Here is a 12934-nt window from a genome sequence, read left to right as displayed (position 1 = left end):
CGTGGAAGGTTGGCAGGACAGTTTTGAGACGTTCAGCTTCTTACTGGGAGTAAGAATACTCGGAGTAAGAAGGGCTTTAGCAGGACGGTACTCGTTTAATTTACTCGTGCTATGTTCCACATTTGGTGGTAGGGTGCGGTATAACCTCATTGTGCTCATATAAAAAGTCGGAGGTAGGGGTCTGAAGTTGGTCTAGTTAACTAAGTAATGACTAATCATCTTTACGGCGGACTGTTAGCTGGTGAAGGGAAAAAACTAATCGCTAATTTAAAAATTCTTTACCCTGCACATAATTATAGCCTTTAGCTACTTACAACTTTATAATTATTTTATACATGTTTATACATGTTAATTTTATAATGCCTAGTAAGCGTCTTCTAAATAGTTACATTATACAAGTGCTTACTAATATAGTAGCAATGTAGGAGGACGTCCTAAGATTAACCTTAAACTGTACTAACTCTATCTACTTAGGCTTTTCTATAAAGGTGTTACATACGCATAAATAGCTACTTACTTTTTTAAAAAGTTTTAAGTCTATGTTACTTCTTATATAATTAAGTAGCAGTTCTAAACATAAAATGTAAAGCAACACCTTCCTGCTAAGGTTAAAAATAAAGTTAAGAATTAGATCTAAGTGCTGTTCTTTAAGGTTAAGCTTAAAGATTTAAATATGCTTTATATACTACATAATAAAGGCTTTTAAATTAAAAAATATATACTTATATAACTTTAATTTAAGCTTAAATTATATAGAAAAGTGTAAAGTGTTAAATAAAGCTAGTAAGTAGATAAGCTTATATAATAACTTATTAGTTAAAAGCTAAAAAAAGGTGTTATTAATAAGTATAAGTAAAAGTATCTTTATACACACTTTTATTAATATAGCTATATTATTGCATAGGACTAGTTATTTTGCATTTATTATATAATAAACTATAAGGTAGTAGAGCGCTGTAAGCGCAACCTGCAGCAACACTGTAGAGAGTATATTGTTTCTAGCCTAAACTTTATCTAGTCTATTAATAGCTATAGTAAGCTAAAACTATACAGCATAGAGATCTATGCATGTATTAACGCGTACTTACAATACATTGTATAGATTTATGTTAGAATCTCTGCCTACACTGCTGTTAGCTGCCTTTGCTAGTTTTTTAAGACACTTAAAGAAATAAAGCAGTAACTATGTTTTATATAATCTAATTAAAAGACAGAGATAGTTATGCTAGTAGATACTTATTACTAGCTTTAAAAGTTTATAGAGCCTAAGCTTTTATTTAATTAGTGCTACTTTTATAGCATAAGTATATTAAATTAGTAGATTAAAGCTTAGTAGTAGTAACTTTTAAAAAGCTTTCTTTTTTATTAGTAAGTTAGTATTTTATATAATACTTATTACTTTATTTTACTTTAAGTAGGATTACTTTTACTACTTTTAAACTTAAGGCTTTTTTTTAAAAGATAGCTTAGCTAATTAGCTTACTATTTATGCTATATATATTTTTATACTTTATAAGGAACTATATAGCTTTATATAACTATAGAACATATATTTAATTTAAAGGTAAAAGAACTATTTAAACAGTATAGTTAAGAAGCTTTTTATGCTTTATTACTATTTTAAAGCCTATGTCTAAAACTAGGCTCTTTTATTTAATGCTAATTAGCTTTATATAATTAAGAGAAGAGTTAATAGTTAGAATATAAATGCCTACCTCCTACAGGATATGCTTTAGTAGTGTAATAAGGTACTAGATTTACTTAGATTTAACAGCGTAGCTGCAGCTTACTCTAACTTTTAGAATTATACAACACTATATCTAGATGTTTATCTTTAGCTTTAAGTAAAAGCATAATACTATATCTAGAACAGTCTTTAGCCTATACTATCTTTACTTAAGTTACTTATTAAAGCGTAAAATTAGTAAGTAAGGTTTTATATAATATACTTAATATAAGAGTATCTAATTTAACTAAGGTAATTAAGACATAGTTTAAAATATTAATCTTAAAACTAACTTTAGTAAAAAGATGCCTATTAATCTTAATCTAGCTTAGTAAATTTATGTAGATGTAGTAACTAAGCTTTTATTTTTTTTATAGTATGTTTAAATTTTTTATAGTTTCTTTTTTAGTTCTTTCTTTAGTTCTTTTTCTTATATAATATATAATTTATTATTACTATAAGTGCCTAAGATAAGTTTTATCTTACTATAGAATAGTTTTATAGTAAGTAGTCTACTAAATATAAGTTTTATTTAGACTATAGCGTTTAAATTTAACCTCTTACACCTACATAAATTATATAAGACAAAGAAAAGATAATCTGTCTAAAAAATACACTTAAAAGTGTAAAAAAAAGAATGTTTATCTCTTCTATATAAGCTGCTTTACATACACTAGCAGAATTAGCATGTTAGTAGTTAATCTAGCATACATCTTTACTTTTTATTTAAGGCTATATAATAGCTAAGCTCTCTATTCTTGTAATCCTTTACTTTATATAATATAAAGTAATTAATAAGTGTAAGTAAATTAATAGTATTAAACAGCCACATATAATACCCTCTTGTATATTAGCTAATATCTAATACATAGTAAATTAGACCTAGATATAGCTTTAGAACGCGCCTTTTATAAGCTATACTAAGTTTATTAAAAACAGCCTCTTTAAAAAGCTTATATAATTTAATTTTTTAATTACTAAAGGCTATTTTAAACTATATCTTATTATAAATGTTAGTAAAGATTATGTTACACATTTTCTAAAAAGTGCTAAGGATTATTATATAATTAAAGACTTACTAAAAAGTAGATACTTTAAAAAGAGCAACTAAAGCACAACTTTGTACCTAGTATATAAGGCAACTATAGTAGCTTAGGATAAGATTTTTTTATATAAACTCCCTACTAAGTAGACTAAGGTTAAGAAGAAGAAAAAGCTAGTAAAAAAAAAAAAAGTTAAGCAAAAATTAAGCTTTATTAAAAATAAAAAAGATAAAAAAATGCTTTTATATAATTATAAGTAGGCACTATTTTAGCTATTTAATGTTAATTTTTAAGTGCCCTATTAGCTTTGTAGTATTAAGAAGTAGTATGTCTTATATAATAATTTAATTTATTTTTTTTATTTACTAGCTTAGTTTAGTTTTACTATTTAACAGCTACTTATTCTAGTTACTGCGCAGAGGTACAGGCCTTAACTAAGTGCTACAGACATCCCTACATAGCTAGGTGCTATAGACAACCTCTATAGCTAAAGCGCTTTACTACTTTTAAAAGAAATATTATATGTACCTTAAGCTAAAACTATTACATTATTAGCTAAAGCCTTAGTAAGTTTATTCTTAATAAGAATAAGCTACTACTATAAACTATTACTAGCACTACTAATTTCTAAGTTGTAGCTTAAATATAAAGGTTTACTAGCTAGCTTATTATTACTCTCTTCTTTTATAAAGTAGTAACTAGTATAGTTACGCTATTTACAATTGCTACATGCTCTGCTAAAGTGCCCCTTAGCGCAGCAGCACTCTAGGAACAGTCGTGGGCCCGAGACAGCGCCATAGCATGCGCTGCACAGGTTGTCCACTGCCCTTCTGCAAGATTATATAAGGATAGCGTTAATATATAAAGGCCTATGTAAAGCTATTTAATAAAGGGATATACTGCTATATATAAACTCTACATCCTGCTCTAGAAGGGCTAGCAATGCACAGGCCTGTAGACTATAAGCTAGTAGGGCTAGCTACTGCTGTCCTACATATAAGACAAGATTAACATTAGCGCTAGCTTAGTTAGCAGTAGCAACAGCAGCATTATAAAGAACAAGAGCCCTATTTTAAGTGTTAGCTTTATATAATAAAAGTAATTAAAATACTATAAGCTTAATGCCTACATTATTATTATTATTATTATTGTTGCTGCTGCTGCTGCTATTACTGTTGCTGCTATTATTACTGTTGTTGCTGTTGTTATTGCTGCTACTGCTGTAGTAGTAGTAGATGTAGAAGAGTAGTAGTGGCAGTAAGTATCTATAATTATTGTACAACGCTGTAGTAAAGGCAGTTGCTATAAAGAGCAGTTGCAATACAGTTACATAAAACAACCCTTTACTCCTTAGATCTTTAAAAAACATTATACAAATGCGTTATAGTATGTTTTGCCTAGTAAAATACTATAGTGTTTTATACCTAAAATGCTTCTAAGCGATTGGCGATTAGTTTTTTCCCTTCACCAGCTAACAGTCCGCCGTACATCTTGGCGTTCACACATGTGCCGTAAATTGTGCAAAGACTCATACAACTTTTCCTTCAGGAACAGGAATCTGGGTGTTTCATGAGATGAACCTTGCGTGCAAAGAACTAAATCTAGTCGTAGCTTTTCATCAACCTGAAGTCTATTTTCCCTGGAGCTGGTCTCCGCCGTAGAAGTCACGACAAACTGATTCCCACAACTACCAGCGTTTCCAACACTTGTTTTCGGATCCCGCAGAATCCATGAATATATACCAAAGAAGAAACCGGGAGATCTCCAGCAAATAAATCCATACGGTGACATCTTGCTTGACCCGACCCACTGAGACAGCACAGCATTGCACGGTATCGATCGCTTACACCAATGGCCCGGGGTGTACCATCACTCTTCCTGCCCTCCCGTAACATCCCTTAACATCCTAAACAGCTCGCTCTTCAACCACGCACCGAGCATGTCGTACAAAAACTCCGCTTGTTCGTCGCCGTTCCCTCTCCAATTCGCCAACGCCTCAACCAACACCCCGCACTTCTTCAGCTCACCCAGCACAACCTGGCGTCTCAGCGCCTCCTGATCCGCCTCATCGAACTCAAAGGCACCGATTTTCATCGGTTGCACCGTGATATTGATCTTCGATGGAGAGAGTGATGGCGTCGATGGGCCGGAGGAGAACGTCCAGGACGAGGATAAAGAGGGCGAGGAGGCGGTAGTGAGCGCGGGTGTGGGTGGAGCTGCGGGATTGAGGCCCGCGGCAATTTGATACCATGTGAGGATTTTGGACGCGATGCTTGAGTATAGCATTGCGAGATGCGGGTCTGAGGAACAAGAGCACGAGAGTAGCTGTAGGACGTTCTTGACGGCTGATCTGGTGACTGAGAGAACAGAATCTAGGCTTTTTGTGTCTGGGAAGAACATAGATTCCATTTCTGAAGTCTCTGCTAACGTCTTGAAGTGTAAGCTCTCGAGTGTGGAGTATGCGAGGTTGTAGCAGTTGTGCGAAGTCGGCATGACGATGTCCTCTCGGAGAGGGTTGAAATTAGAGCTCATAGAGCCCATGGGGCTCTGTGGCGGTTCTGAGCTTTCCGGAAAGAAAGAATCTACGTTCGCCTCTGTTATCGCGTACTCCATAGGACGCACTGAATCCCCGCCAATGAAGTCTTTCAGCGCTTGGAAATCCGCCGGTAGAGACGTGTCAGGCTGTAGAGACTCTTGTCTTGCGAATGGATCCCGGAAGGTAAGTTCTGGCTTAACGGTTTGCATGCAATCCGTGGGCGATTGAGAACTGGTCATCAGGAATTCGCTCATGAAGTTGTAATCTCGCTCCGGAAACGCCGAATGTGGTGTCATTTGATGCTCGAAATCTAGTGTTGGGGGCCAGTTCAAATCTTCGACTTCCGGAAGCAACGGCTCCGCGCAAATTCGGAATTTGCCAAATTCGCTCCCAGCTGGTGAAGGCCGTTGCTTCGAGGCTTTTGTGAATGGGGTTCCGTCGGGATTGCGCTTCCGTGTACGTCCTGGCTTGCCGTGCTTTCTTGAAATGCCGTAGATGCAATCCGAGCCTGCTGATAAGCAGCGCGCGCACATAGGATGCTCTTTGCTGCATTTGACCTTCGAAGCTGCACATGCATCGCACGAAGCTCGAAGCTTGGGTTGCCGCTCCGGTTTTGGGGCTGATGTGGGCGACATTCTTGGTTCTGTAGGAAATGGACAAAATGGTAGTGAGGAATGCCAATCCGGGGCGGAAGGAGGTGTAAAAGACATAGTTAGAGGGCAGGTAGTACGAGAAACTTCAAAGAATCGGTGAGCGGCTCGATCACTAAAGCCGTGTCAGCTTCTATACTCTAGGGAGATGGATAGTGGTGAGCATGAGGGGAGCCGGGCTGAGGTCCACCGACTTTATGTATTGTACTGTACTACGCATCTTGCCTCAATCCAGGTACTGGATGCGTGAGAGTGAGACTCGGGTCTGACCCGGCAAAATTCCCACCCAGCTGTGCCTGCTTGCCTCCCGTCATCCCATCGTCGAAGGCTGGACGCAGTTCGTGTTAGTCGCTAGCATATTGCTAGAATGCCCCACGCTGGTAGCATGCCTGTCATCATTTGATCCCCGCGCCCACGTTTTTTGTTGTCTGGTAGTACGGGATGCAAATCTGGTGTTGTTGGAGCTTGGGCGGTAGACTGGCCAATTAGAGGCTGGGATCGGGGTGTTGTCAGCCGTGGAGGCTGATGAAGGATCACTTTGCAAACCCTGGGCAAACCCCAGGAATGGTTGTGTGAATAGTACTGGAGAGAAGGTTGCTTGGCAGGGACAGAAAATCCTCAAAGAAAATTTGAAAGGATTTGATTGAGGAAATTCACGAGAAGGCAGGAATCTTGGAAGGACACAAGGTCCTGAATTTCTCCTCTTAGAGTTGTATGTAATTGATGTCTATCCACAGCTCTCTGCGTCCGTGCATTCAGAAATTGGCACTCTCCGCGAATCCAAAACCCTCTTCCACAACGCAAAACGGTTTACGAAAACAAGCTCCATTCACCCAAATCTCCTAGATCCCCCAGATCTCGGAGTTCGCGCTAAAACATGCATGGAAGCTCGGAAGCCCCTTCCATCGAGCCGCTAGGTTGCAAGTTTCTTGGTTCCCGTGTTAGTCCCCGGAGGATGCAGCGATTTTGCGGCTAAGCAACGACGCCTAAGACGGGTTCCTGGGGCGTTGCTAATGGTGAAACCCAGCTCTCCACGTGGGTTTGCCATGCAGGATTTCTTGCAGTTGGGTTCGGTTGTTGGGGTAGAAATATCTGGGCTTGATGACAATGGCTGGAGGGGAGTTGAGTGTAGGCAGCTGGGCGATTCAGCGTGGCGGCTTTGGAGACTAATGTGAGGAGCTTGTTGGCGGGGTTTGGGTAAGTGTCTCACGACTTTTCTTCTAACATCCTCCTTCTGTTTGGTACACTGAATGATGATGGCATGCCTTGTGACGAGACTTTGCGAACCCGAACTCCGTATGCGAGTTGGTAGCTCAGCAGAAGATGATGCAACTCCAAGCGCAAACCTAGGTCACCGTCCTCGCCGCCTCGATACTGATCATTCATCCTCTCACCCTTCATTTGGCTCTCGTGGGTGGACCTAGAGATGGGCTTGAAGTTTATCTCTAATATCTAGGGGCACCTAGTGATACATGGAGCGAGTGGTAAGGCTAGGAGGCCTTTAGAGGGTTTTCTCTGGCCGGCTTTGCTGGGTTTAAAGTAACCACAGGTTTGGATTCCGCCCCCTTGTCTTTCAGAGATGAAGTGAGGTATGAGCAACCTTTCGGGTTGGGTATCTGGGATAGAAAGGAAAGCTAACGACTAAGAGCACGGACAATAGTCCACGATGCACTCCATGAGTTTGTGTCTAATTTGTTAACGAAACGAAAACCGAAAGACAACTGGGAAGTGGTAGAAAATTTCTTTTTAAAGAAAGAGGTTCATGATGGAATATGAGAAACGAGAGCGATCCCACGAACCGGCGATCACCGGCAAGCTGAGAATTTGACCTTGAGATGATTGTCGAGCATCATTGAGCTATTAGCTATATCAAGAAGCAACGAGACTGTGACTATAACAGGCCACGCAGACCTTCTCAGAGAGTGTGTGCATTCTGTGAGTCAGTCCCATCCACTTTTACGTTCAACTTTAAGTCCTTTGCTTCTACATCCGGCATACAGAACCTAATATCCTTATAATTAGGTAGGAGGATGTGCTGGGTTCTGAGCTTGGGGATGTTCTCACTGGTCTTGTTAAAATGTTTTTGGTATTTACTATGAGGGGTATAGCTATAGGGAGAATACATACTTGCTGAAATTAATTCCCCATAGTCAGGCGTGGAGGATGTTTTAGGGATCTGGGCTCTTGATTTAGGGATTTTTGTACTGGTTTGTTATTAGTTCAATAGGTTCTCTGTTAGGTATATGGACTCGTTTAGAATCCATGCTACTACATCTACTTCCTCTTGCCGAAGATATCATTCACTAAGCAGTCTGTGTAGCATGAGCCCACACCATGATGAGCGCTTGACCTACAAACCAACGCGTGATTGGACTTTGCCGCCAGCATGGATGCTTCTTTCACATTTCCGTTGGGTCCGGAAGAACCGGCTCTTTCTTAGATTGCAATGGAGGTTTCGATAGTAAATACGCAGGAATCATAGGAGAAAAATATACACACTCAGTAAAATTCCCCAAACCAGGTATTCTCAAAGCTCTTGAAGCTTAAAGTCTCCCAGTCGCAGCTTCAGAACATACCATCTTGAACACTCGAAATCTTTACAAGCACAAGATAAGCCTATCCCTAATTCTTCTCGGCGCTAATACTCGCCCTCTGCCTACCCCTAGCCTCAGCACTCAACCTCCTCTCCACCTCCTCAATCATCTTCGCCGGGCCCACATACCCCCTCTTCCGGATCCACCACCACCACCCCGCTACAAAAACTGTCAAACCCCCCGCAATCAAGCAGCTATAATTCATACTCTTGGAATCAAATGGGACCGCATACGGGAAACAATAAATGACAATAAAACTTGCCATATACGCGCAAGAGACTCCAGAAACGGTATAGAACACTGAATCGGGCATCCAGAATGGGCCAGGCAGGATGTGGCGCCGCCGCGACAAGATATGGGGCAGGATGGCAGCAAGGTAGGAGGACGAAGTCAGGACGACGAAAGAGCCTAGGAAAGCGTTGAACGCGGTTGTATTCCCGACGTAGATACAGCCAAGGACTGTGCAAATAATCCCACACGCAAAGCTTGCATTCAGCGGGTTTTTAAACCTCGTATCGATATGCCCTATCCAGGACGCAAACGGGGTTGCGTCGTCACGACCCAGGGTCCAGAGCATGCGGCCGGCGGTGATGTATGCACCGATGTTGGTGCAGGCAGTGGGGAGGAAGATGACAATGAGGAGGCCTAGGGAGCCGGCCCTGGTGTTTGTGGCTTGGCGGTAGAGTTCTGCGAGGGGGAAGGGGTAGGGGTTGGAGAAGAGGAGGGTAACATCATTGACGGTGTAGAAGATGGCGATGAGGTAGAGGAAGGCGGTTATAAAGCCGACGACCATTTGCGCAGCAATGGCTTTGGGAATATTGATGCGGGGTTTGGGGAGTTCTTCTGCGAGGTGGGATACGCAGTCTCTGTGTCGCATGTCGGGTCAGCTTTCTGTTCTGCGAATATGTTCTTAGAGTGAAAGCGATAGGAAAGATGCGAGGAGTTGCGAGCACGTACGGCACACCAACAGCGTAAGCCCCATTCAACATTCCCGCACAAAACACAAATCCATCACTCGTCCACCCGGTCTGATTCTGCCACTCCTTCCACACAAACTCATTCGTCGCATACCCCTTCCCACTCCGACTCGGCATAATCGCACACACCAAAATCGTAATCACGACCCCGGCGAAGATGAAAAACAGCCCGACGTTAGAGATGGCGGGAAGCGCGCGGTTCGCGAACATGACGCACAAACAGCATAGCCAGGTTACGATGAGATAGGTGATGAAGACGTGCCAGCGCTGGTAGGCGTAGGACGTGTGGAAGAGGCCGTACATGCTGACTATTTGATTCGCGAGGATAGCAGAGAGCGACGCGGCCCCGAAGACCCAGCCGAAGAAGTTCCACCTACGGGACCGGATGTTAGTATTCAATTCGAATAATTCTTCCCTGATTTACTTCAAGACTCGGGCGAGGATTAGAATAGTCCTTGTAGGAGATCGTACCATCCTGCAAAGTATCCAACACTCCTTCCATATTTCCCCGCCGTGATACTGGCCCAATGATAAACCCCCGCACTGGAGGGTATCGCGGACGCAAGTTCAGCGATACAGGACGCTATTAGCCAGTAGAAAAATGAAACCGCGATGAATTCGTATATTACGCCCGGTGGACCACCGTTGTACAACGCGAGCACCTATTTAGCCCGAAGTGTCAGCCAACGTACGACCGTCCGAACTTGGTCTACGAGAATGAAGAAACCCATTCGCTATTCGAAAAAAACATACAATACTCCCGCCAAGCGCCGCCCACGCATTCCCCGTACATATCCCAACGGCGCAAATCGACAGCAAGCTGAACTGTCTCTCAAGCTCCTGCTTATGGCCCGATGCATTTAGAACCTCACCAACCTCCACATTGTCATCTGAGGGGCTGTATCCTGGTGTAGATGTAGGCTGGACGTTTTCCTGGCTCTTTCTCTCCATCTTCCTGAACACGATCCTGGGATACAAGGATGGGCAGGGATCACGAGACGCGATGAAACCACAGGTTAAAGCATAGGAACCGTACTGAAGACAGGACACAGAGGAAGAAGAAGTGCCGGAGTGAAAGCGAGAACACTAAATAAAAGGACTGCAGACATTGACCCATCTATCTATACCCCTTCCCGTAACTCCAAGCAACGAACCGTAGATACGGGACTCACCCCGGGCCTTCAAACACGCAGCGCAAGATCCAGGAAAAGGGACCTGGTCCGCTTATCAGTCCAGTTGGAGCTAAAGCATGCCAAGGTATGCAGAAAGACCCTGAAGCACACTGATCATGTCCAATTGCATTTGCGGGACGAGGACAAGGATGCGAATCTATGATGTGAGTTTGTAAAGACCGTGTGTAACGCGGGTGTTGAAGCTTCGATAAAGAGAGCAGGTCAGAAGGGACCTCGGCAGCTAAGGGGAGACAGGAGGGCGACGGGAAGATGACAGGGTGTGGATGGTGAAAGCCAGTCGGAGGATACGGTCGGATGTGGGAGTGGTGGCTTGATCGGTGGCTTGATCGGTGGCTTGGGACGTCCTGCCCGCTCCAGACGACGTGATTGGCCACGTATGCCAGAAAGCTGCAAGATGGGATTTTGAAGATTTGCATTCCCTATTCAAAGCTTGAGAAACCCAGAAATCCTGTCCCTGACTCTGCTGAGTCCCATAATGCTCTCTTAGTTATATTACAGCCCGAGCCCATTTTTGGTACATTAAAGATGCTGAAGACCATACATCGCAAGCGATTGCTTGCAGTACGTGTCTTCGGCGAATAAACCGGGACGCCATGAACCTTATCGATCCTTCTTCGAAACCTTCCTTCTCCAGCGTGAGCACCTTTTATAACATCCCGTTGCGATGACGGCGGTACTTACGCCGTCCTCATCTCCATGTCATCGCCCTCTAGTTCACCTGCCTTTCTCTTACCCGACGCCATGCCCTCATCGTCTGCATCATCGCCCTCAGTCCACTCCATGACCTCCCATTCAACCCTGACATTGCCGTCACGAGATGAGTGGCCGCCCCTCTGCTTCTTGAGGCGTCCTAGTTTGGAATTTTCAACGAGCTCCTCGAACCACGGCGCACCGCGAGCGTAGGGTCCTGAACGTGCCACCGATCGTGACTGTGGGTGTCTGGAAGGACCCTCCATTGGATCTATCGCGTCCGCATCCTCATCACTGCTATCCACGCTTGGGAGTAGACCTAGTTGTCCCAAGAGCTCCTGGTCCTCGTCTAGCAGGCTGCCGACGGTCAACTGGATGTGCTCGGCATCTTCCTGTGTCCGCTCGTGCCATGATGTGAGTTGGGTACCACAGTATCCGCAGAACTGGCGGCGGGTATTGGAGGCGAAGGGGGAGACAAAGGTGCGCAGGATGCTGGGGCGCTCTTCGTCAGGGAGTTGGGCGAACGTGGCGGAGGTGTACCAGACGAGTGGGACGCGAAGCCAGAGGGTCAATGGGCTGGCTGCATGGTGTCCTTGGACCACATGTTAGACATAGGTTCAATTGAGGCCTGGAAGAAGCGAGGTAGACATGTCCGTCTCGCTTGTACGCGACAGGGTGAAATGACGTCTTGCGCGGATCTACTCGCGATAGAGAAGGGAGGGGCTGACTTACGCGACGCAGAAGTAGAGTCGCACAGTATCTCAGCGAGCGAAACCTGCTGCTGGGGGATCTCAACGACGTATCGATTGCGGCCGCAGGCGCAGGAGCCGTGGAGAGTCTGGGGCGCCATGGTTGTCCTCTCACAGGACGTCACTCTAGGCTCAGGTGTTGCCCGGGGATAAGAGACGTAGTTGCCGTGGTGTGCTCGCGGTCAGCGAGAGGCAGAGGAAGGGCTTTTGGTGCGGAAGTGTTCGTGTCGCGGAGTCGTGATGTGCAATGCAAATCCGAAGCTCGTGTGAAACTTCGCCTGGGGGCGTGCGTGCGATTGGTCAGCCCTGCCAAGATTTTGAATCCGCTGGAATTCTCTACAAGCTTCCATCACCAAGACAACCACCATCATCAACACCAAGACCACCATCATCATCACCAAGACCACCATCATCATCAACACCAAGACCACCATCATCAACACCACCATCATTAAGACCGTCATCATCAACACCACCATCATCAAGACCGTCATCATCAAGACCGCCATCACCAGGACCGCCATCAACAAGACCGCCATTACTAAGGACGCTATTATCAAGACCACCATTATGAAAACCATCATCATGAAAACCACCATCATATGGTAGTTCTGAACTAGAAAAGGCTCAATTGCGTGACACTTCTTCAGAGGGCTGTCATAAGCACGCTCGCTCTATTTAGAATGCCATCTCAAATTGACCAACTCCGCCGCCTCCCCAAACACTCTCTGCATCCTCAGCACCAAGGTAAACCAGATATGGAACCCTCTCCAGAG

General features: G+C 43.7%; 3 protein-coding genes across 3 annotated transcripts; all 3 read right to left on the bottom strand.

Moving 5' to 3' along the window:
- Nucleotides 1-4638: 4638 nt before the first annotated feature.
- On the bottom strand, nt 4639-5940 carry BDR25DRAFT_224522 (uncharacterized protein; the record flags this gene model as incomplete). The annotated part of the gene is made up of 1 exon (XM_033685148.1): nt 4639-5940. One exon carries the CDS (start codon nt 5938-5940, stop codon nt 4639-4641), a length of 1302 nt encoding a protein of 433 aa, XP_033547741.1.
- Nucleotides 5941-8539: 2599 nt separating this feature from the next.
- Nucleotides 8540-10585, bottom strand: BDR25DRAFT_28039 (amino acid transporter). The gene is made up of 4 exons (XM_033687806.1): nt 10280-10585; nt 9998-10188; nt 9507-9899; nt 8540-9415 (listed from the first exon to the last, which is right to left on the bottom strand). The coding sequence occupies exons 1-4, from the start codon at nt 10475-10477 to the stop codon at nt 8578-8580; spliced, it is 1620 nt and encodes a 539-aa protein (XP_033547740.1). The 5' UTR covers nt 10478-10585; the 3' UTR covers nt 8540-8577.
- Nucleotides 10586-11396: 811 nt separating this feature from the next.
- On the bottom strand, nt 11397-12259 carry BDR25DRAFT_325230 (uncharacterized protein; the record flags this gene model as incomplete). The annotated part of the gene is made up of 2 exons (XM_033692206.1): nt 11397-12001; nt 12142-12259. 2 exons carry the CDS (start codon nt 12257-12259, stop codon nt 11397-11399), a joined length of 723 nt encoding a protein of 240 aa, XP_033547739.1.
- Between the last annotated feature and the right edge of the window lie 675 nt (nt 12260-12934).

The sequence above is a fragment of the Lindgomyces ingoldianus genome (genome assembly GCF_010093535.1).
Source record: "Lindgomyces ingoldianus strain ATCC 200398 unplaced genomic scaffold BDR25scaffold_15, whole genome shotgun sequence".
NCBI classification, from domain to species: domain Eukaryota; kingdom Fungi; phylum Ascomycota; class Dothideomycetes; order Pleosporales; family Lindgomycetaceae; genus Lindgomyces; species Lindgomyces ingoldianus.
The sequence above is the reverse complement of the archived record's forward strand: the minus strand, read 5'-3'. Positions and strand labels throughout refer to the sequence as shown.

What these genes read in the sequence shown, in the direction of transcription:
- BDR25DRAFT_28039 (XM_033687806.1), bottom strand. Translation starts at nt 10,477, where the DNA reads ATGGAGAGAAAGAGCCAGGAAAACGTCCAGCCTACATCTACACCAGGA. An exon ending in CGGCGCTTGGCGGGAGTATT is followed by an intron (nt 10,189 to 10,279) that starts GTATGTTTTTTT and finishes CGGGCTAAATAG; the next exon opens with GTGCTCGCGTTGTACAACGG. An exon ending in GCTTACGCTGTTGGTGTGCC is followed by an intron (nt 9,416 to 9,506) that starts GTACGTGCTCGC and finishes CATGCGACACAG; the next exon opens with AGACTGCGTATCCCACCTCG.